General features: G+C 43.9%; 1 protein-coding gene across 1 annotated transcript in view; it reads left to right on the top strand.

Moving 5' to 3' along the window:
* Positions 1-16461: 16461 nt before the first annotated feature.
* PDE8B (phosphodiesterase 8B) overlaps positions 16462-24103 on the top strand; it is a 70324-nt gene continuing 62682 nt past the window's right edge. Inside the window, exon 1 of the mRNA XM_042875257.1 lies at positions 16462-16743. Coding sequence (XP_042731191.1) covers positions 16462-16743 — 282 coding nt within the window. The remainder of the gene's footprint in view (positions 16744-24103) is intronic.

Here is a 24103-nt window from a genome sequence, read left to right on the forward strand (position 1 = left end):
TACGCAGTCTGTTACGTAAACTTTGTATTTGGTTGCACAAGAGTACATCCTGTGATGTAGTCATGCTTGACAATGCATTACTTACCACATATCCCTGTGTAGAGGGATGTAAAATAGTGGGATTTGTGTTTGTGTGTTTAAAGCATTTGCCTGACCATTTACAGGTAGAAGATGATTCTTGTTATTTTGTTATTCTTTTGCATCCTTGCCAAGTAACCATAGAGTCATAGAATAGCTTAGGTTGGAAGGGACCTTAAGGTTTACCCAGTTCCAATTCCCTGCAATGATCAGGGTTGCCATACAGTAGATAAGGCTGCCCAGGATCGCACCCAACCTGGCCTTGAATTCCCCCAGGGGCAGGGCATCCACAACTTCTCCGGGCAGCTTGTTTCAGTGCCTCACTTCTTTGAGAAGAGAATGTCCTCCTAATGCCTGATCTTGCCATGTCTTTTTTGTGCTGGGGGCTCCAGAACTGGACACAGTACTTCAGGTGAGGTCTCACAAGAACAGAGTAGAGGAGCAGAATCACCTCCCTTGACCTGCGGGTCATGCTTCCCTTGATGCAGCTCAAGACACAGTTTTCCTTCTGGGCCATGAGCACACATTGCTGGCTCATGTTGAATCTTTCTTCAACTGACACCCCCAAATGCCTCTTCTCAGGGCCGCTCTTAAGCCGTTCTCCACTTAGCCTGTATCCATGCTTAGGACTGCCCCGACCCAGGTGCTGGACCTTGCGTTTGGCCTTGTTGAACTTCAGGAGGTTGGCATGGCCCCCCTCTCAAGCCTGTCCAGGTCCCTCTGGATGTCATCCCTTCCCTCTAGCATGTCAGCTTCAAAACTCATCTTGGTGCAATGTGTAGAGTTGCTGAGGATGCACTTGATCCCACTGTCCGTGTTAAATACAAAGGTGTTAAATAACATCAGTCCCAGTACTGATCTCCAAGGAACACCACTCATCACTGGTCTGCACTTCAACACTGAACTGTTGACTGCAGCTCTCTGAATGCGACCATCCAGCCAGTTCCTTATACTGCAAGAAGTCCATCCATCAAATCCATTTTTCTCCAATTTGGCAACTAGGATGTTATGTGGGACAGTGTCAGTCTGTACAAGTCTTGGTAGATGACATCAGTTGCTTTTCCTTCATCCACTGATGCTGTAACTCCATCGTAAAAGGCCACCAAGTTTGTCAGGCATGTGAAGCAATGTTGGTTGCTACCAATCACCTCATCTTTATTTTTCATGTGCCTTAGGGCCTTCAGAAGGATCTGCTCCACGATCTTGCCAGGCACAGAAGTGTGACTGACTGGCCTGTAATTTCCTGGACCTTCTTTTCTCTTCTTGAAAATGGGGTAATGTTTCCCCTTTTCCAATCAGTGGGAACTTCACCAGACGTCCATGACCTTTCAAATATGGATAGCAGCTTGGCAACTTCATCTACTATTTCCCTCAGAACCCATGGATGGATCTCTCTGGGTGCCATGGTCTTGTGCACCTTCAAGTTCTTTAGATGGTCTCAAACTTTATCTTCACTTACAGCAGGCAAATCTTCCTTCTCAAAGTTCTTACCTTCGCTTTCTACAGCTTGGGTGGTATAGCTAGAGCCTTTGCTGGTGAAGCCTGAAGCAAAACTGTCATTGAGCACTTCAGCTATTTCTGTATCCCTCATGACCAGGTCTCCAGTTTCCTTCCATAGACGGCCCACATCTTCCCTCACTTTCCTTTTATCATTGATATGTTTGTAGAATTTCTTCTTGTTTCCCTTTGCATCCCAGACTAGATTTAATTTTGTCTGGGTTTTAACTTTCCTAGCCTGATCTTTGGCTCCTCAGACAACTTTTTTGTAGTCCTCCCAGGCAACCCATTTCCACTTCCACTCCCTATAGACTTTATTTTTGTGTAAAAGCAAGCCCAGGAGCTCCTTATTGATCCATGAAAGTCTCCCAGCATTCTTGTTTGCCTTCCTTTTTCTCAGGATACACTGCTTCTGGGCTTGGAGAAGATAGTCCTTGAATACTGACCAGCTTCCTTGGGTCCCTCTTCCCTTCAGGGATTTATCCCGTGTCACTCTACCAAGTAGTTCCCTGAAGAGTTCAAAGTCTGCTCTCCTCAAGTCCAGGGTAGCAAGCTTGCTCCACACCCTCTTTGATGCCCTAAGGATCTTGCACTTCACCATTTTGTGGTCACTGTAGTCAAGGCTGCCCTTGAGATTCACATTACTGTTGTTGAGGACAAGGTCCAGCATAGCACCTTTTTTGTGGTTTCCTGTACCACTTGGAAGAGGAAGATATTACCAACACATTCCATAAAACTCATTGATTTCTGGTGTTGTGCTGTGCTGTATCAGGATGGTTGAAGTCCCTTATGAGGACCATGTTTTGTGAACATGAAGCTGCTCCTATCTCTTTCTAGAGGGTCTATATCATATTGTATTGAGCTTCACCTGGGTGTGAATGATGAAGTGAAGAGCTTGTACGTAAGAGCTACAGAGTGGGCTAACATAGGTGACACAATTGCAGGTATGTACTACAGGCCATCTGATGAGGAGGAATTGATGAGGTCTTCTACATACAGCTGGAAGTAGTCACACAATCTTGGGCTCTGGTTCTTATGGGAGACTTCAACCATCCTGACATTTGTTGGATAAGCAACACACGTGGCAGCTCTGAAGATAATTTTCTGATACAGATGGTGGAGGAGGGCTGTTCCACTTGATGTTGCTCTTACTAACAAGGAAGGGCTGACTGGGGATGAGAAGACTGGGGCAGATTGCGATGCAGTGATCATGAGATGGTGGGGTTCAAGACTTTGTGTGAAAAAAGCAAAGCAATAAGTAGGATTGCTACACTGGACTTCAGGAGAGCCAACTTTGAACTCTTCAAAGACCTACTTGGGGGTATCTCAGAGGCTAAAGCTTAAAAGGTACCCACGGTAGCTGGTTGACACTTAAACACCACTTCTTCCAAGCTCTAGATGGGTGCACTCTTAAGAGTAAGAAATCAGAGAAAGATGGCAGAAAGCCTGAGTGGATGAGCAAGGAACTCATGGATAAACTGAAAGGAAGAAAGAAGGTCCAAGAAATGTGAAAAAAAGGGCCTGTCCACCCAGGGACAATGTAGGTATGTTGTCAGGACCTGAAGGGATGCTAAGGCCCTTTTGGAATTAGATCTTGCAGAGGGGATAAAGGATAGCAAGAAATGATTTTTTTAGGCAGGTTAGTGGTAGAAGGAAGACTAGGGAAAATGTGGGTCCCCTTCTAAATGAGATGAATGACCCAGTAACAGGGTATGCTGAGAAAGCATAGATTTTGAATGCCTTCTTTGCTTCTGTCTTTAACACTAAGACTAGCCCTCAGGAATCTCAGACACTGGAAGTAAGAGACAGTTTCAGGAAAGGAAGATTTCTTGTTGGTTGAGGAGGACCTGGTCAGTGAGCATCCAATCAAAATAAACATACACAAATCCATGGACCTTAATAGGATGCAACTACATGTGCTGAGGGTGCTGGCAGAGGTGACTACTGAACTGCTCTTGATCATCTTTGAAAAATCTTGGTGAATGGGAAAGGTGCCTGAATACTGGAGGATAGCCAGTGTCATACCAGTCTTCAAAAAAGGCAAGAAGTAGGACCTGGGAAATTACAGGTCAATTAGTGTCACTTCTGTCTTTGGAAAAGTGATGGAACAACTTGTTCTGGATGCTCTTTCCAAGAAATTGGAAGAGAAGAAGGTTGTCAGAAGTAGACAACATAGATTCCCCAAGGGAAAATCATGCTTGGCCAACATGATAGCCTTCTATGATGTCATCACTGGTGGGGTAGATGGGGGGAAAGCAGAGGATTTTGTGTACCTTGACTTCAGCAAAGCATTTGACACTGTCTCCCGCAATATCCTTGTTATGAAACTTTAAAAGTGCAGGATAGATGAATAGACAGTGAGGACTGTTGAGAACTGGATGACTAGTGGTGCTCAGGGGGATGGTCATTAGTGGCGCAGGCTGGTTGGAGGCCTATAACTAGCAGTGCTCTTGTAGAGCTGGTGCTGCATCCAGTCTTATCCAACATCATCATTAACAGCCTGGATGAAGGGATAGAGTCCACCCTCAGCAAGTTTACTGATGTTACAAAGCTGGGAGTAGTGTCTGACTCACTGGAAATCTGTGCTGCCATTCAACAAGACCTGGACAGACTGGAGGGTTGAGCACGGAGGTACCAGATGAGGTTTAACAACAGCAAGTGCAGAGTCTTGCACCTGGGGAGGAATAACCACATGCATCAGTACAGGTTAGGGGATGACCTGCTGGAAAGGAGCTCTACGAAGAAGGACCTGGAGTTGTGGTAGACAGCAAGTTGACCATAAGCCAGCAGTGTGCCCTCTTGGCCAAGAAGGCCAGTGGTATCCTGGGGTGCATTAAAAAGAGGGTAGCCACAGGTCAAGGAAGGTGATCCTTCCTCTCTACTCTGCCCTTGTCAGGCCACATTTAGAATACTACGTCCAGTTCTGGCTCCCCAGTTCAAAAAACAGAGGGATCTCATAAAAGGCAACAGAGAAGGGCCACGAAGATGATGAAGGGCCAGGAGTATCTCTCATATGAGAAAAGGCTGAGGAACCTGGCTCTGTTCAGCCTGAGAAAAAAGAAGACGGGGGATCTGACTAATGTTCATAATTATCTAAAAACAGGTGGGAGGGTAATGGATGAGGCCAGGCTCTTCTCAGTGGTGCATAGAGATAGGACAAGGAGTAATAGACTAAAGCTTTAGCATATGAAGTTCCATACAAACTTGAGAAAGAAATTCTTCATGGTAAGAGTGAGGGGACTGGAATAGGTGCCCAGAGAATCTGTGGAGTCTCCTATTCAAGACCTGTCTGGAACAGCTACAGTGTGACTGTAGGGAATCTGCTTTAGCAGGGGCTTTGGACTGACTCAGTGACCTCTCAAGGTCTCTTCCAACATCTGCAGTTCTGTGATTCTGTGATTCTCTGAAATAATTTGTTGAGTACTTTCACGTTCCCCACATTTCTTCCTTCTTGTATATCAGAGGGCATACACTCTCTTTTGCCTTTCTTTTCTGACTGAAGTACCTGTGGAATCCCTTCTTGTTATTTTTCACATCTTTTGCCAAAGTTCAATTTCATCAGTGCCTTGGTTTTCCTGATCCTAACTCTGCACATATGGATGGCATCCCTATATTCTTCCTACACTACACATCCCACCTTCCACTGCCTATACATGTCCTTCTTATCTCTCATTTTCACCAGCATGCTCTTGCTCAGCCATGACTTCTGCTAGTACAGTTCTGCCAAGTATTGTGGCTCTTGAAAGCTATATTTATGTTTTTCCAGGGAGACAGATATTTTTCGTAAGCTACAATCTGCCAAAATGAATAGAAGTTTTCTTGTGATGCCTAAAATGAATACTGATAAATTAATGTAATAGTAAAATGTATGTCGATGGATATTCAAAAGCAAATCTCAGTGCCAAAAGTTGGTATTTGTTTATTGGGCAGACAGCAAAAAGAGCAGAGAATCATTACTTAAACTAGGGAAGATTATTTTTTTCACAATGTTTTTATTATGAGTTTATTTTGGAATGAAAAAATCCATTTTTGGAAAATGCCTTTTTTTTTTTTTTTTTTTTTTTTTTTTTTTTTTTTAAATACACAGTGCTACAAATCAGGGTTTGCTGGTTACTTTATAACTGCTTCCCAGTTAGAGAATGCATACCTCATCTGTTTTTATAGTGGCATTTTTTATTCCAGAGTCAGTCAAGGACTATGATCCACTAAAGATTTGTGTTTCCTAATCATGAGATAACAAGACAGTATCTTCATGTGAACTTCCGTGGCAAAAGGACCAGACAGTACAAGTCCTAAGTTTACTCTAGAGAGAGAAAATGAATTCACTGTCTTTTCTAGCAATTTGAGCAGTGTTTCTCATGTACTACTGCCTGATATACTTCACGAGATGTACGTTCCATACTCTAGCCATGAATGACTGAGCTGTGCTTAATTCTGCCAGAGGGGCTCATTGAGTTCAACGTTTCTTTTTCTGTAGTTCTTCACAATGTAGCATTGTGTTCTCTTCCAATTTGCTGTAAGTCTATAGAGAAGTGATTCCCTTGGTGACTGTTCACTTTTTGTGATGATTGCAGTTTTCTGGCTTGTCATTTACAGATTTTCTTATGCTGGAATATTTTTACACTCCATTACTTTTGACTTACCTTGCAAGGATGTACAAGATACCAATCACACTTTCAGTTGAAAACACACTTAACAATAAATTGATTGTCTACCAACCAAATTAAGGCACTCCAAGGCAATACAAGACAATACTGTACATTTCAGCTTATGAACTGTATAGCTGATTTAAGATATTATGGCACTGACTGCATACAAATATTACACTGCAAAAGATTAATTAGGACAAATGAAAAGCAACTCAAGTAACTGATACACTTTGAAGCCTATAGATAGGAAGAGGATTAATGCGGGATCCTGTAGCCTTTCCCTCATGCTAATTGTACCAGTAAAGCCAAAGGCATCAGGAACGTCTGAAGCCCAATGGAAGCTCTTGTGAGACCTCTCAGTGAGACCTCTCATTCTCAAGTGAACAGAAATCTCTTCTTGCCATTCTCTTGTTTCTGCATGCCAAAGTCGAAAATGGCACTGTGAGCAATTCAGCTGTTCAGCGCTTTTTCTGTTGGGCTGGGTTTTTTGTTTGTTTGTTTGCTTTTTTTGGTCAAGAAGTTCACAGAGATATGTGCAGATGATATGTGCAGATGGAATAGAATTAGGGGAAGAGCTTGGAAATGCAACGTATAGCTAAGAGCCAGGCACCAAAAGAGCAGCATAAAGCCCACAGCTCGTTCAGCTTCCTCTGTGCCTTTACGTGAAGTGGCAGTCAATTGTTCAGGAATGCAAGCAAATTCATTGCTATTGTTCTTGTTCCTATTGTTATTATTGTTATTACTCTTATTATTGAATGATGTTTCCTTCTCTGGAGAATGGTTCTTTCTTAGCTAGTGACAAAAGCAATGCTTTTTTGAGTATGCATCACATGACATCTCTGTCAGGCAGTGTTGTATTCACCCAGCTGTGTTCTGCTAGAGTATTGTTAGACAATTACCACAGCTTCCAGTGTCAATCTCCAGTGATTTGTCTCTGCCCTCGTGACTACCTAAAAACCTGAGGAGAGATTAATGCAAAGTTTGTTTTTAAGATGAATGAGAGAAAAATCAAACAAAACAAAACCAACACAACAACAACAACAAAACAATAAGGATGCAACAGTATTTTTACTCTAGTTTAGCTTACAGTCTGGTAAATTTTTGATATATTGATATTGGAGCTTACATGTAGATTATGGATGTTCATAAAAATTGTTTGTCCATTTTAAACAGCTGATTTTGAATGGCTTATCTATTGATATCTAGCAATATTTTCTAGGCTGGCCGAACACAAATAAAAATAGTTTTTGTCAAAGAACACAGAAATCCTACTTCTACCAAAGAGGTAGGAATGAAATCAGAGGAGGAAATTGTGATGGCAGGGAAATGAGGGAGGACTTACTCACAGGGACAAGTCAATCTGCAAGACCAAGAATCTTTTGTACTTTGCTAAAGCCAAACAAATGGTCAAGCACAGACTTTGAGCTCTGCAGTCTGCTTGAGCCCAAAGCCTCAGAGCCACTGCAGTGAGCATTTTGCTTGCTTAGGAAACATGAGTTCTGTTGCTATTGCAGCATGGGCATCTTGTTCAGGCGTGCTAGGGAAAGTCCATACAAGGAGAGAGTCAAATAACCTTTTTTACTGTTGGCTTAAGTGTAATAACTTCTCAGAAATGGGCTCCTCACAAACTAATCTGTGGAAGAGATTAATTTTAATGGCAGATTTATGCAAAGGAAATCAAGAGGGCAAAATGTTAAGAACATAACTGGCTTGTGTGGAGGAAAGAGCAAGAGAAACATCATAAGAAAGAAACGAGGGACTTCTGGAATGATAAAAATGTTGAGAATTACCTTCTTGATAGTAACAGAAGAAAGTCCCAAAGAAATTAATATGAAAATGCAGCCCAAAGGAGAGTTGAAGTCTGTGTACATTACCCACTAGGAGGCACAGTGTTTGCATACTAGAATTTAAAGTTATTACTCAGGACACTAGAGTGTACTTACAATGCTCTCAGAACAGAGCAGAAGCAAATTAAGAGAGATGAAATGGATTAATAAAAAAGCAAATAAAAAGGCTGTAAAGTTCAAATGAAGGGCTTAATTCCATTCCTATTAAAATATAAACAGCCACATTCCCATTGAGTTCAATAGAAGTAGAATACTGAGTCTGAAGTAGAGTCCATACTACATCCTAAAATCTATGTGCATGGAAAATGCAATGAAAAAGCAGACAATTAACTTTTTTTTACTTCTAGATCTAAAAGGAGAATAGGCAGAATAATGCACTATATTTGGGTTGCTTCCCTGGAAACAAGGACTTAGTTACTTTTTATGCTCTAAATCACTGACGTTAGCACCAGCAATCTACTCTCAAGTCACAGGTGAATAAAAGGCAAGTGGAATTGTGCCTGTGCCGTTTGTTTTCTCACAAAAACCTGTGCTGACAGAACAATGGAGGATGCTATCCTCTCTTGAGAGTGCACCCTAAGGACCATTTGCCTGCCAATGGTTGTTTACAATAGGACCAATTCTGCTGTGTTTCCTGTGTCAGGTTCTCAGTGTTTGCCTGGAATGACACTGGCTGTTCTCAGCATTCCTCTGGCAAGTCCTAAAAAGCCACATCAGCTGGAAGACACAAGAAGAAATGCAGGGAAGATCTGTGTGGAAGCTGCAAAAGATCTCTGCAAATGTATCTAAAATTTTATCTTTGTAAGCACTTCCAAGACCCTATGTCCAGATGTGCACCTTGACCTCACCCTGATGTGTTCCTTAGGTAAGGTCTGAGCACTTCCTGCCCCTTCTCTTATCTTCCTATGTCTTAGCAGGAAAGACGACTTGGCTGTACAGAATGGCCAGAGCAAAAGGCATCCTTTGGTTAGTCCTTGCTGTGTTCAACTGGGGAAGCCAGGGTCCCAAGGCAGGCTGCGACGCTTGTCTGCTGCAGCACTGCTAGTGTGAATGTCCTTTGAAATAACTGGGCAAAGCTGACTCTGAGGTTTGCAGTTAAAGTCTGATTCACAGCATTTTATACCACTTTTGAGACTGACCTGGGCTACAGGCGCAGGTGTCTGAGAACGTGGCTATAGCAAACCTCCTGTTCACCACAGATCACTCTGAGAAAATGGAAGGGACATGCACTTCTAGACAACAGATCTTGCAGATGTATGGCCACTGAACGGTGGGTGTTCTGACCTCCAGATAACAACATTTCAATATACAGTTTCTCTGGAGTTTCTGGGGAGCTCAAGCAGAATTGTGCCTGCTGATGGTGTCTCTTCTCCTGAGGAAGTAGGGCAGCTCTTCACTGTCCCTGGCCTCAATCTGACACAACCTGCTGACCCATACCGTTTCTGCTGCTCCTCTGAAGAACTGATTTCCTCTACAGGTTCAGTGCTTTGAATTTATTTTGTGATATATTTTGTGGTCTGTGTTTTGTGGATCTTTGGATAGGAAGCAGCTGTGAGTTAACCACTGTTTATCCCACAGCTCCCAGTCATCTTTACTCTTGCTTTATTTTTGTGACACTCAGTGGCTCTCCTCTGTCTTGTATGCAAATCTTTGACTCTTTTGGTGTAGGGATTTTTTTCTGTTTTGTTTGCTGAGCTTCTTGTACAGCTCACTTGTTGAGGCACTGTAGAGCAACAACAGTATTAACCATGGTAATGAAGTACCAAGAATCAGTAATGGAAAATGGAAAATTTCTCCAAAATGGAAAATAGCAACATACTGCTTTTGAATCTTGAAGGAAAGAGCAATGACGTGAGACAATTAAGTCCAGTCAAGCCCAAAGATATCATTCCAAAGGGAATGCATTCCACCAATGTGGCACTTGTTGCAAACTGGAGTATCACAAAGATGAAAATACACTTTGCAGCATGTCTTGGGTCACATCTCTGATGTTTGTGATTTGCCCAAGGTCAGGGTAACGCTACCCTCTCTTAACCCCGGGGTGTTTGTTCTCCCTCTCTTTGACTAAGAGGCTGGATTTTACCTGAGGACCCTAGATATCTCTGGACACAAGCAATCTGCTCCACGGACAGATTTACTCTCTCTCTCGAGGGGCGGTAAGGATTTGCCTTTTTCCAAAGGCTGCATAACTGAAGCAAACCCAGCTCCCGATGCATTTTACTTTCCCCATTCTAAACATTCCCATGCGGATCATGAAACGAACAGAACAGGGCGCGGGCTGGAGGCGCGGAGCAGCCGGCTTCACCTCCGTCCCGTGGGAGCGGCGGGGGCTGCGCGGCCCGGCCCCGGGGTGGTGCCGGCGGTGGGACCCGCCCCGCTCACCTGTGCGGGTCGGACGGCCGCGCTGCTCCCGCTCCAGCTGCAGCCCGCTCCTCGGAGGATGAACGCGCCGAGGCTGCCGGCAGAGCCCGGCAGGGAGGTGAGAAGAGAAGGGGCTCCTCTCTCTGGCTGGTTTGGGCCGGCGGGCAGCCTGCGGGTCTCCTGAGTCTGGGGAGCGGGGAGGTCAGAGCTGGCCGGGACCGGTGCAGCGGGTCCAGGTGGAGGTATGTCTGCTGCGGATGAAGCCTGGGCCCGTCCAGGGCAGCTCAGCTCGCCGGGAGTTGCGTTCAGCAGTGCTTCATGTGCAGAGCCAAATGCTTTCACCACCAGAGCCATATTTGCTGTGCAAAAATTCCCATGCAACAATAAATCAAAGGGGAACAGTTGTGTTACTGCAGTTGTAACAAGCTGATGATGAGGAAATGAAGTGTTGCTGGGGGACTTTTCGGTGGTGCTATGGGAACTGCGGACTGATCTTTTTGACTCTAAGTGCTGTGAAGTACGTGGTTCACTCCTATTCTGAAGCAAACCAAAGGGCTTGATGGAGAGCAGGAGACATTTAGGCTTCGTAAATGTGGTGTGATCACTGTTGCCCTACAAATTTTGCTTATAACTGCTGGCATCTGACCAGCGTGCTGCCCAGAGTTCTGCTCCTTGAGGGGATTAACAATAATACATAATGGCAGTGCAAGTGACCAAAACATGTATCTATGTTTCTATACGTTAATTTTCCTGTTCAGAGCCATAGGATATCTGTGTCTCTCAAGAACGTGTTGAAGTACAGTGCTGCGTTAGCCCATTTTAGGGAAAACAACTGCAGAAAACAACTGCAGGTTGTCTCCTGGAGGTAATCTGCATCCCAGAGTACTCTGAGGCAGACTATGGCTTGCACTTCCACCCCTGTCAGCAGTGAGGTGCAAAAGCCCAGGACTGCACATTTACCTGCCCCAGGGGAGAGAAACAGCTGCAGATGTGGGGAGGTGGGAAGTGCAGCCCTGCCTCGCTTCTGCAGGAAGAGCTAGAAGTGAAGAGAAAGGAGGGCCCCTGCCTTTCTGCATTCTGTGCCAAGCAGTACTTACATTGACACAGGCTGCTAGTGGAAGGGCAAATGCTCTGGGTTCCCTCTTCAGCTCTGCTCCCTTGAGTAGTTTTAGTACTGGACTTCTCTGTGACTCAGTCTTCCCACTTGCAAAATATCCATCAGGGAAAGCATTCTATGTACTTCTGGTAAAAACTGAGATAGCTGCTATAGTCCAAGCCAGTCAAATATGCCTGTGAAAGAAGACCAAATTTGCTTATAAGTTTTACAGTGTGATCATCCGAGCAAAACCATTCAGTTTAAGTGGGACTTGCCTAAAAGGATATTATTGTAGTGTGATATTTATTCATAGCACTCATAGAATTTAGTATTTAAACACAGAATTTAGTATACAAACATGTAATAAACTTAAGAAAAAAAAAGTCACAGCATTATTTTTTCAAAGTTAGGAAATAGAGGAGTTTTGAGCAGAGAAAAGAAATACAGGACTTGATTTTGCTTTCTACATGAACTGAAAGAAACTATTTGCTTGCAGTGGGTTACTCTTGTTTACACTGATGTGAGAATCATCACACAATTGTGGGCTGAAAGATACATTCTGCTCTTCCTCAGGCAGAAGAAATAACCCTCAGTCTTGTATTTAACATCTTCCTTTTTTTTCAAGTAACATCATTTCTTATATTGTCAGTGAGTAAAAGCATGAGATAAGCATTTGATAATTTGTTATTACAGAGCTGTGTTTTTTCTTGTTTTGGTTTGGTCAGTTGTTTTGTTTTCAACAAAATGGAGGTATGCATAGAAGGCTTTCATTCTAGCTACCATGATTTTTTCTTCACATCTATTTTGAGTTATGAACACAGCATGTAGTCTGACTAATTTAAATTAATATTTAGGTATTTACTTTTCTCCCATGTGGGCATGCATGTTAGTTTTTAGTGTAGTTTTGAAATCCATTGGACCAATATGAAAGGGCTGAGAAACTGTTGAGCCTCCTCAGTGCCCAGTAAATTTTTTTTAGGTATACAAGCTAATTTGTACCTTCTTAAACTGGTTTACAGTAAAAGAAACACGAACAGAGGTAACTGTCGTCAGAAGCTGGCTGTGAAGTACAAGATTTGCTGTAAAACGTGACCTCTGAAATAGTACATTCTTACTGCAGTGAACTCAGACTTGCAGATGTCATTTCCAATAGCTTACCAACCTACTTGTAGCACGGGGTTAATAGTGAGGTCAGAGTGAAGCCTGTGACTGAATTTGGAAGGGATACAAAGTTTGGAGGAGTATATTTTCCTCATTATGGGGGGATTTGCAGGTGTAAATGCCATAGAGAGTGTGTATCTCTTGCTTTTTACCGGAAAAATAGACGAGGTTGTACAGATGTTCCACTGACATCTTCCAGAATCACTAGTACACTTAAAGCTGAAATTTGTCCTGTAAGAAACTGGTTTCCTGTACAGTGTAAAATTTATTGTATAGTTGCAACGAAAGCCAGTGAAGAATCTTTAATAGTGAAAAAATGGGTGCATATCTTCCAGTGACTGGATGCACTGACTAAATGCTGAGGCCATATGAAATACACAATTCTGAGGGCAGAATCTGCGTTAGTACCTTGCCTGTCCCTCCTGGAGAGGTTCCTGGTTGAATTAGCACATGCTATTTAGAGTAAAACCTTCCATGTTAGTGAACATAAGTCAGGATAAGTAAGCCATAAGACATGGTACAAGGATGTATGTGTGTGTGTTATACATTCCCTCTCTGCCCTGTTCAGTAAATCTATGGCTGTCTTCTCACAGGCAAGATGCAGCAAAAGCAGCAATATTAGAAGAGAATCTTTAACCTGCCTCTCCATTTCCTCACCTGTTCCAGCTGCAGACAGTCATCCTATTCCTCTGCATCCACTTACTTTGCCTCACCCTCTGCTCATACCTGTCATCACTCGCATGTTCCATTCCTTGAAGTTCCTCCTGTTGTCAGATGAAGCAGCAAGTGACTCTCCTTTCTACTGCCTTTTGGCTGTCCATGTATTTCTCTGTCCTGCAGCCTTCCCTCCTCTCAAGCATTCTGGCACTCTGCACAGGCAATTTTATTCCTTCAGTGGCAATTCTTCCCCATTAGCCAAAAATCAGTAGAACAGAACAGGGAGAGGTACTCAACAGTTGCATTTAGTCAAAATTTTCCAGACGTGTGACTTACGCTCTATTCCTATGATTAAATTTCTGGCAAATATCATGTCCAGACAAAGGAAGTCCACATAAGAATGGGCAAATGCCTGCAATGCTGTCTAAAATAAATAGCAAAATTGTAACAGAGCTCAGTAAGAACAATATAGAATGTTGAGTATTGGGAAGCTATGGAAACCTAAGTATTCCCTGTCTGATGAAATAACAGTGAATCTATCTGAAGAAATGGACTGCAAATAGCTGAGCACATAATCTAGATGTGATGTGACATCTTTGAAGTCAAAATACAGTTTACTCCCACATTCTTTTTTATTAACTAAGTCTCACCTAAATAGCCAGCAATTCTCAGGGGTCTTTTTGGGACACTTCATTTACAGTGCATGTATGGATTTCATGTGGGATGATCCTGGTTCTGTTCTAAATCTTTGGTGTGACCCACAGCAAGTAATTCAGATGCTAAGCTTATGTTTCCCATTAATTAAAGAAAGATTAGTTCTTCAGTATAGTAACACTAAAATGAGGAAGAACTATGATATACTGCAAAAAATGGACTTGTTGCTCAATTCATAGAATCAAAGAATCATTAAAGTTGGAAAAAACCTCTAAGATTATCTAGTCCAACCATCAGCCATTCCCACCATGCTCATTGAACCATGCCCCGCAGTACTACTTCTCCATGTTTCTTGAGCACCTCCAAGACTGGTGATTCTTCCACCTCCATGGCAGCCATTCCAGCACCTGACCATTCTTTCTGAGAAGAAATTTTTCCTAATATCCAACTTTAACCTCAACTGGTGCAATTTGAAGACATTCCCTCTTATCTCGTTACCTGGGAGAAGAGGCCAAATCCCAGCTCACTACAGCCTCCCTTCAGAAAGCTGTAGAGAGTGATAAGGTTTCTCCTGAGCCTTCTTTTCTGCAGTCTGGACAATCACAGTTCCCTCAGCCGCTCCCCATAGGTCTTATGCTCCAGACCCTTCTTTTCTGGACACGCTCCAGGGCCTCGATGTCTTTCTTGTAGTGAGGGGCCCAAAATGAATGCAGTACTCAAGATGTAGTCTCACCAGGGCAGAGTACATAGGAGCAATCACCTGCTCCTGCTGACACTATTTTGATACATGCCAGCATGCCATTGGTCTTCTTGGCCACCTGGGCACACTGCTGGCTCATGCTCAGCCAGCTGTCAACTAGAACCCCCAGACCCTTTTCCTCCATGCAGCTTTCCAGCCACTCTGCTACAAACCTGTAGCAATGAGTGGGGTTTCTGTGACCAAAGTGTAGGACCCAGCACATGGTCTCGTTGAACCTCTGGCCTCAGCCCACCAATCCAGCCTATGGATTTTGCAGGACATGTTCATCTGCAGCTAAGTGTATTAGGATCTGGTAGACTGAAAGATCTCACTCAGAACTGCCACCTAAGCAGCAACAACAGCTACACCAATGGGTTGGAGGATAAGGCATTGTTCTCTTTGTTTCACTCACAACCAAGCCTGGTTTCACATTGGTTGTCAAAGACAGCCGTCAGTAGGGCAGTGCTGCAAACATGCAGTATGTGCAGGACATGAGCCACAACCTTGTGAACTTAGACAAGTGGGGAAAAAACTAGTGAGAGAAATGTGTTTGCTAGGACCAGCACAGACAGCCTCTCTCTGGTAAAGCCGTAATTTGTCCTATAGTTTGGTAATCTCAGGCTGGTGCTTGATGGATGACTGAGTGTTCATATTGCCGCAATGACGCATGGAATTGATTGGCACGAGCAGAAGACAAAGCAGCCTTCCTGTGCTGAGGCATTTTGTCTGTGAATCCATCACTCCTGTGGCAATGAATGAACTGGTCTCCGATCATCACGGGACTCCTTTTGGAGTACTAGGAAGTGAAATGAAAAGCTTAAAGCATGCTGTTTGGCATCACAGTACTTATACCAGTCATTCTTCATGTTTCTACCGTATTTACAATGCTTATTAAAAACTGGAGGGGGGAAGAGTGATATCAAATATCAAGAGATGCTCCAAGGAGTGGAAAGATGTATACAGACATACTGTTTGGTAACTGAATGTCGGGTAAATGCTGCATTAGGCAGTAAACATAGAGGCTGGATGACAGTACCAGTTCTTGAAGGATTTATAAAATGCCATGGAAAACAGAGGAGTTTAAACTAAAATGTAGCAAAGGCTTAAGAACTGTGGTTAGCTTTACACCTTGTGTGCACTTTCACTGTAGGAAGCCGAGGAGGTGTGCAGATCACTGCCAGACTGAGCCTGACGGTCTCTGGGACTGGCTGTAGGGGCTGGTACTTACTGGGCATACAGGCTGAGGCTGCAGGGGCAGCTCTGAGCTCTGACTGAAAAGCAGCATTCACAGCCGTTGAGCAGTCCTGGTCTTCTTCTCACACCTGTGCGGCTCCGAGCTCGTACCTGCAGTCACACAAAATAACTGACACTTGCTTACCAATGGCTAAGAGAAGTGAGCACAGTCGGATTTTTCTGTAGAAGCACTTTAGAGACCTTTCGCTTGCAAAGCGAGTTGACGGAACGGGGCCGGGGGGACCGGACGGGGCGAGAGAGCGCTGAGAGCCGTGGGGCTCCTCCGGGCGGGCGCGGCGGCGGCAGGGGGGCGTTGCGGGCGAGGTGGGCGCCGAACGAGCGGAGCGGCCGGGGCAGAGCTGCAGGCTGGGCGGTGGCAGGGGGTGGCGCCACGGGCAGCGCGGCGCAGGGCGGCGGCCCTGCAGCCCGGGCGGGCGGCAGGTGGGAGCGGGCTGCGGCCGGTGGTGAGCGGAGCGGGGCGGGGACGGGATGGGCTGCGCGCCCAGCATCCACGTCTCGCAGAGCGGCGTGATTTACTGCCGGGACTCGGACGAGTCCAATTCCCCCCACCAGACCACCACCGTCTCGCAGGGTGCCGCCACACTGCACGGCCTCTTCGTCAAGAGCGACGCGGCCGACTCCATCCCCGCCGTCCTCGCCTACCAGAGCCGGCAGCCGCCGCCCTGCTCCGGCCCCCGCCGCAGGGAGCCCAGGGCGCCGCGCTGCTGCGGCATCGAGGCGGAGACCCAGACCGGCAGCGCCAGCCTCAAGGTGAGCGCCGAGCGGAGCGCGATGGGAGAGCCGCTCGGCGCTGGGGTGCAGCTGTCCCGCTGACTCACCGCTCCCTGCCCGCCTGCAGAGCTCCGGGGTGGAGAGCTGCGCGGCCGCAGGGGAAGGGCTGCTCCGGCGGCTGCGGTGGGTGGCGGGGACCGGGCGTCCGGGAGAGGTCCGCCGGGTTAGTTCCTCTTGAGAGAAACGCTCCTCCTGGAAGCTGAGCTCTTCCATTTCTCTGTCGGTCGGAATGAGCTGCTGCCGTCCGTAGGAACTCAGCCGTCCTCATCCGCACGGCCGGCAGCCGCGGGCCTCTGGCAGCGGGCGGACAGCGGCCGTCTGCAGGCTCCGCTCCGAGCCGGAGCGTCTGCGGCAGCGGCCGGCGGTTCGGCGGAGAGCGGGCGGACAAGGCGCTGCTCCGGGATGCTGCACTGACCCAGCGCATGCTGCCGGCGTCGTGGGGCACTGGTTTCCCTGCGGGTTCCCTTTAGGGTTCTGTTTTGCAGCGTCGCCCCGCTCCAAAACTTGCTCACAAGACAAGCGGTGTGGTGATCGCAGAAGTGCCCCAGGGTGCGCCTCCTCACTCGTATTAATAAAGACAGGTATCGTGCCGTAAAGTTGTTCTCTGGGATTAAATAGATTCTATACTCGGCTATAATTAAGAAATTAAGAGATGAGGTGAACTTAAAATATACTCTGTAATTAAAAAAAAAGAAAGAAAAGAATAACCAAAGCAACTGAATCCACTTCAATCCACAAAGTTAAAAAATAAATAAATAAATAAATAAATAGATTTGTTGATTTTTTTTTCTACGCACAGTGGGATGCTTTGTGAGATAAACTACAACTCTTCAAAATGCAAAATAAAATAGTTGTGCAAATTAGAAATTATTGCACAATTCTTTAAGTTGAAATTTGGAAGGAGGTTCTTAAAGTGGCAATACCATTTTTTGTTCTTAGGGATTGTTTATACTTTGTTTACCTTTTTACTGTTACACCATGCACTCTTGTAAGCAAATGTACTTGTCAGCTTTCTGGTTGTCAGAAGTGAGAGTATTTCAGATGTTTCTCAGCTTCATAATTGGCACCCAGATGTCATTGCTTCAGTGTTTTGCACAAGCGTGGGGACCTATGCTCAGGGAAATGGTGCTTCTATTCAGTTAAGAACTGCTCCAATGATACAGTGGAAATGTTTCCATCATACGTGCATTAAGATCTGTAAAATACTTTTTGTCACTTTAAAACCAAGTCAGAGCTCCCCATTTTTTCCATCATTCCTTCTACTATTTCCTCTGGGATGATAGGTTCTTTTGTGACCAAAATAAGGTCCGAATATTACAGAACTATCACAAAAGCAAAGTAATAGTAAACTTCTCTGATAGAGAAGTTAAGGGGACTTGCTGAGTATTATAGATGATAGAGACGATAGATTGTGTAAGATGAGTCTGCATCATAATTTGAAATAGGACCCCCAATTTGAGGTTCCCAGTCATACGCTGTACTACTAAAATATTTTATGTGCAAGCACTGAAGTGAAAAACTGCCATCCCTTGCCCATGTTTAATTCTTGATAAAACACATGCTTTATGTATTAGCTATGGCCAACTGATAATCATAATTTACTTACTGCATCATATCACTGCAGACAGTAGATATAGTCTTCTGTGATGAGTTGACTGCAACACCAAATCCTACTTGTAAACAATGCAAACAGCCTCATGGCAGCAAACTATTAACATCTCAAACCTTTCATTGGCCTTTATAAAGATAAGATGCACTTAATTTGCTTAATTGAAGGCTAACATTGAGTATGAGATGATACTAAGTGAATAATAGTTGCTTGATCCATTGTCTAAATATCACCAGTTTTCAAGTGCAAATATACCAGCTGTTCAGCAAGAAGAAAAGGCTTCTTGGACATTTCTATGGTGATTGGAAAAGATAATTAAGTATTTCCTCTGTGGGTCTTAAAGAATGCAAATGCATATTTTTATTACAGCCAGTACAGATCTTGAGCAAAAGTTTGTGCATAGAAGGACACTTCTTGCACACTATAGTACGTAAGCATTGGCCAGAAGACTACAAGAACAAACAAGCTTTACAGCTCTTATCACTAAAACATAGCAACAAATGGGAAAGCAAAACAAACAAACTCCTCAGTCTTTCATTGACTGATTACTTTATCCTCTTCTTGAAATGACAGGAAGCTTCTTTGTGGAAGTGCAAAACGTGTTTATGAACCTCCAAAACTTTTGACAATTTTCAAGCATTTCCATATCAAAACAAAAGCAAAGCTCAGGAATAATAAGAAATTGAATGGACCAGTATCTCTAGTATTAGATCATGACAGGAGACCTTATTTCTCTCTTCCAATATCTGAAAGGTGCTTACAGCGAGAGTGGGGTTGGTCTCTTCTCACTGGTGACAGGTAACAGGTGAGGGAAGTGGCCTCAAGTTGCACCAGGGTAAGTTTAGGTTGGGTATCAGGAAACACTTCTTTACAGAAAGGGTTGTTAAGCACTGGAATAGGCTCCCAGGGAGGTGGTTGAGTCACCATCCCTGGATGTGTTTAAAAACCATTTGGATGTGGTGCTTGGGACATGATTTAGTGGAGGGTTGTCAGTTAGGGTAGTATGGTTAGGTCATGGTTGTATTCAGTCCTTGAGGTGTTTTCCAACTTGAACAATCCTATGATTCTAAGTTCTGACGTAGAAGCACAGGTAAGATGACCCTCCTTAATATATCATGCACCTAGCTTTTCTGATTTACTTATTTGTGTTTTATTTTATTGGGAAATACCAGAAATGATGTAGCTGTCGGTTACAAATCCGAGGACGTCTAAGTGCTATGGAGAGTACTCAGAAACCCAGGTACAGACAGTGCTGTCCCAAGGTCCACAGACCCTGGTGAAATGCAGCCCTGTACACTGCCTTGATCTAAAGTATGTTTCTTCTTTTTACAGAAATATCATGTCCAAGAGTGCAAAAAATCTGTACTGCACTGCCAGCACTTCTTGTTTTGTTTAAACTTACTACTGTGTAACTACTGGCTGGTAATACATTCTGTAGAACATGGGACATGTTAGAAACAGTAAGCTTGAAAAACAAAGCTCTAGACAACACTAGGAGTAGCTGTCCTGCTCTGTGACTCAGTGTGACAATCAGTTCACAACTTGATTTGACATCTAAGACATCATAGTTCTCTTGAACATACTGTGGGACTGCAGAGCTGGGAAATGAAAATTAGGGGCAATCCGAAAAGTATTGGTATGCTGACACTATGAGACAGTGCAGGCTATTTTCAATTTAGCCCAGCTGGTTCTGTGAGAGGTTCTGGCTGGAACAACTCTTGCCATAAAAAAGGAAGCTAGTTGAGAAGTGCTTTTCTTGGACTAAGCCCAGACTTCCTATATCAGCATACTGAAGTGATTTTGGCAAAGATTTGCTGCTCCATATTTGACCTTTTCATTCCTTTTCATTCCTTAACAGGTGCTGTAGTTGTACTCTTACGTGCTGACAGTGGAAGTGTGTAGACTGAAGTGTTACAGAATGGAGAAAACAGTGTCATCAGAAAATAATAAGCTGCTTGGCAAATAAAAAAGAGCAGTCTGATAGGTTAAATTTGGCAAACAGCACTCTGGACTTCCAGAACTATTTTAGGTGATAGACATTTCTAGCATGCTTGTTTTTTGTTTATTTGTTTCCTTTTTCCTTAGCTGGTATAGGAAATGTGTTGTAAAACTAAAAGAGATCAATTTGACTCAATAATTTGGACACAGAACCAAAAGTTATCTCAGGATGACTGCACCCCCATAAGTCTTTCAGAGCCCAAAGTAACCAAGTAACAGTAGCACCTATTTCCTACTTTGTACCATTTGCTATGTGCAAAACAAGACTCTGAGGCTTTATTGTTTGAGGAGCCTGATTTGGATCATTTGTCAATTTCTAATACTCCCTGACAGCACTGAATGCAGAGAAGAGGGAAGACCACACAGGTTAAAGAAATAATGCAAACTAAGACCTTATGCAGTACATCCTGAGAATAATGCATGTTCTTGGAATGTAGAAGGTAACAGTTGATAATATTTTTCAATTTCTGTGTGCTTTATAATTGCTAAGGTGTCATACAGAAAGTGGGTGCATCATTTCCCCTCTTCTCTCCTTGAGGAGAGGAATAACCTGGCAAGTTATGTACTAACAGTGGTGGATTGGTTTAGAAAGTGAAGTAACTCAGCAGTTTTAGGCTGTACAACTAAACCTCACACCTGCTCTGTAGGTACTCTAACCCAGAGCAAATGTGCCAAACAGCTAACACAAACCCTTCCTTACAGGTGGCTTCTCTACGTCCATCATTACTTTGCCCTATTGCTGTAATGAGTGTTGAGGTGCCAGACTCTCAGCTGTGCTTAATCCTCTTGAGGGTCTTTCAACTTTTTGGTGTTTTATTTCAGGCAGGTTGCTGTACCTCTTCTAGTTCCATGGGTATGAGTGGTCCTAGATCAGGTAGTTGTACACTCAGTGGAATAAGAACTGGTAAGAGTGAGTAGTGAGGCAGATGCAGTGTGGAGCCAGGAATGAAAAAGCAGCCATGCTTTGGGCTGCATTTTCCTCTGATGTCAACTGTGGTGCTGCCAGATTTCAGGGTATTTTATTTTTGTAGACCATTCTCTGCTTGTATTTCCTGGCTACCTGTTGATCTCTCCTCCTTTCCCAACGGCTCTTTGTCTTTGTCTCAGTAACAGGCTTATTTAGTGAAGCCCAAAGTGAAGGATGCACGTTATATGTGAAACTTGTAGATGTTTCTTTAATGTATGTGTAACTTTTCTGAAATTTCCTTTGACGAAGGCTCTATGTACCTGCATGGTTGCTAGGAGATAGCATGTGAAGTGTTTTGTAGTGTAGCAGTTTGCCTCTTTTAGGGGATCGTTGTCATGGTAACCAAGGCCCAGAATTTTCTGGACTTCAAAATAAGTCAATGGTAGCAAGGTTGTAGCTTCAGAAAATCAACTGTTGCCTTTACAGATGCATAAATAAGCATAGAGCGCATCGTGGCATGCAGCATGTGTGTTTAAAGTGCACTGTGTTGTGGTTGAGGACATGAGTTTGCAGCAGTGAGTGCTATGCAGTGATCTCTTGTGTGTTGCTGTCTCCCTCTGGCCCTGTTTAGGAGCTGCATTTCCAGCCCAGCAAGACACCTGTCCTGCAGGGCTGCAGCAGCTGGCTGTGCCTCACTGCTCTGTGGGATGGTGTTTGGGGGCAGTTCTTACAGGCCATGAAGTACAATGTGCTCATACTGTAGGAGCTCCTGCTTCTCCCCAAAACACTGCAGTGCTGTGGGCTTCTGGACCTTGAGCCACCTTTGCTTCTATGAGAGGGAAGGGCACAATATTACCTCTGAGTGAGTCAGAATGCTGCAAAGCCTTTTGGAGGCACTGCCTAGTGCAGGTAACTCTCTTCATGTGAGAAAAGCAGCTGGACCAGCTCATGTTCCCTCACAGGCCAACCATTTGTGTCAGCCACTGCTTCAGCCTTCTGCATCCACTTATTCATATGCTTCTTTCTCACCCATATTGACAGCTGTAAAAGAAAAAAATGCATTAATGATATTCTGTTCCTTTAGGTTTCCTCTGCTTCTGTGAAGAGAGGATTACTCTGGAAAACTGATCAAAAAGAATCCTATGTACTTCAACCTATTGATTTGCCCATCAGGTGCCAAATATTTTGTATCTTCAATATAGAAGTAGAACTAAGAACTTATTGCAACCCATCAGCTAAAAGGTGCTACTTTAGAGGCAGTTTCAAGTATGAAACTCTTGATAATAATTTGAGTTATTCCTTTGAAAATACAAAACTAATTTTGTAGATTCACAATTTGTTGATTTCTTGCCCTGGATTCCTATTGCCTCTTAAAATGACAACATTCTTTCTAAAGGGGGAATGGGAAATTCACGCCGGAATCTGGTGGTTTCATAGCATGGAAGGGAGGAGCAGAAGTTGCAGAGATACGGGCCGCTACAACCGCAGACCAAATCCCAAGCAGGTCTACAGGGATTCCATAGAAACGCTGTTTCTTCCTGGTTCCTGTGAGTTTACATAGTGTGATCATGTGCCTAAACATTACAAAATTATATTTAAATGAGAAATCCAAAGAAATGGCTGTTAACTGAGAGACTATGCATTGGCAGAGTCTGCAATGTCCACTAGGTCCACTGCCAGGTAGGGGAATGAGATGAAATGGGCAGAAGGGAGCTTTGAAACATCGTAGCTATTAGAAAACAAGCTATTGAACAGCTATTTATAAGCCTGGGACAAACTGTGCTCATAGCCAGTTTGCATGTGGTGCTGTAACCTGTTAGATTTAATTACAACTTATTTATTTTTGGAGGAGCAGTGTCTGACTTCCTTCTTATTTTACAGCCATTTTAATGAAAATATTGGTATACTTACCAATGGCATGCGGTCTAGTACTATTAAAATATAAGCTTAGTTTAATGTGGAATTGGGCATCAGGCCTATTAACTTAACTTTGGAGCTGCTTTCAGTACTCCTTTTTCCCTTTCTTTGGAGGTCAACAATTTGGCTACAAGAGCAGCAGAAGAACAGCAGCTTTCTGTTTCCCCTTTTACTGGAGTGGACGGCTTTTGGAAGGCACTGTCAACTTGAAAGTTGTCAATAGTCATTCTTGTCTTGTAGTTATGTTTAGTAATCATTGCGTCTGATCAAAGATCACAACTCAACCACGCATTGTGGGGCCTGAAAACCAGGGAATCTCTTTTAGAAGAGCGGAAAAACGGAACTTAAAATTTCCTGCTCATTTTCAAAGTGAAAAAGCAGATTTCTTTTGAAACTGACAGAAACTTTCCTCAGGGTTGATAATAATATGGCAGTTAAGCTACCTTCTGCAGAACAGACACTCAGGTTCAGTCCACTGATTTCAAAGAATGTGTGCCCCCTGAACTGCTGACAGTAGTAGATTTCTCCTTCTGTATGTCTGAGACAACTTCCCTGAAATCCACCATTTGCAAAGGATTCTGTCCTGCTTATCCACTTGTGTCACCAAGAAAAGAGATACCTAAGCAGGTAATTACTTTGGAAAATAACACAGACTTTCAGAAGAAGTTCTATATCTCAGAATAAATCTGTTCAGAAGTCAAGGCTGTGTTTATGTGCTGAACTGTGTTGTGATTTGTGGAACCAGTGAGTTAATTGATGGAGGTCACGTTTCTGCAGCCTATCTTCAATCTACTTCTCTTTACATCAGAGAACACAGTGAGGGAAACCACAATGACCGAAAGTTTCAGAAGGTCCAGTTTCCTAGGTTCTTGCAGACTTGGTGAGGTGGGGACTTGCAGAGGCACTAC

Source organism: Lagopus leucura, unplaced genomic scaffold, assembly GCF_019238085.1.
Source record: "Lagopus leucura isolate 7727_CA_CO unplaced genomic scaffold, USGS_WTPT01 Super-Scaffold_100014, whole genome shotgun sequence".
Classification (NCBI taxonomy): Eukaryota; Metazoa; Chordata; class Aves; order Galliformes; family Phasianidae; genus Lagopus; species Lagopus leucura.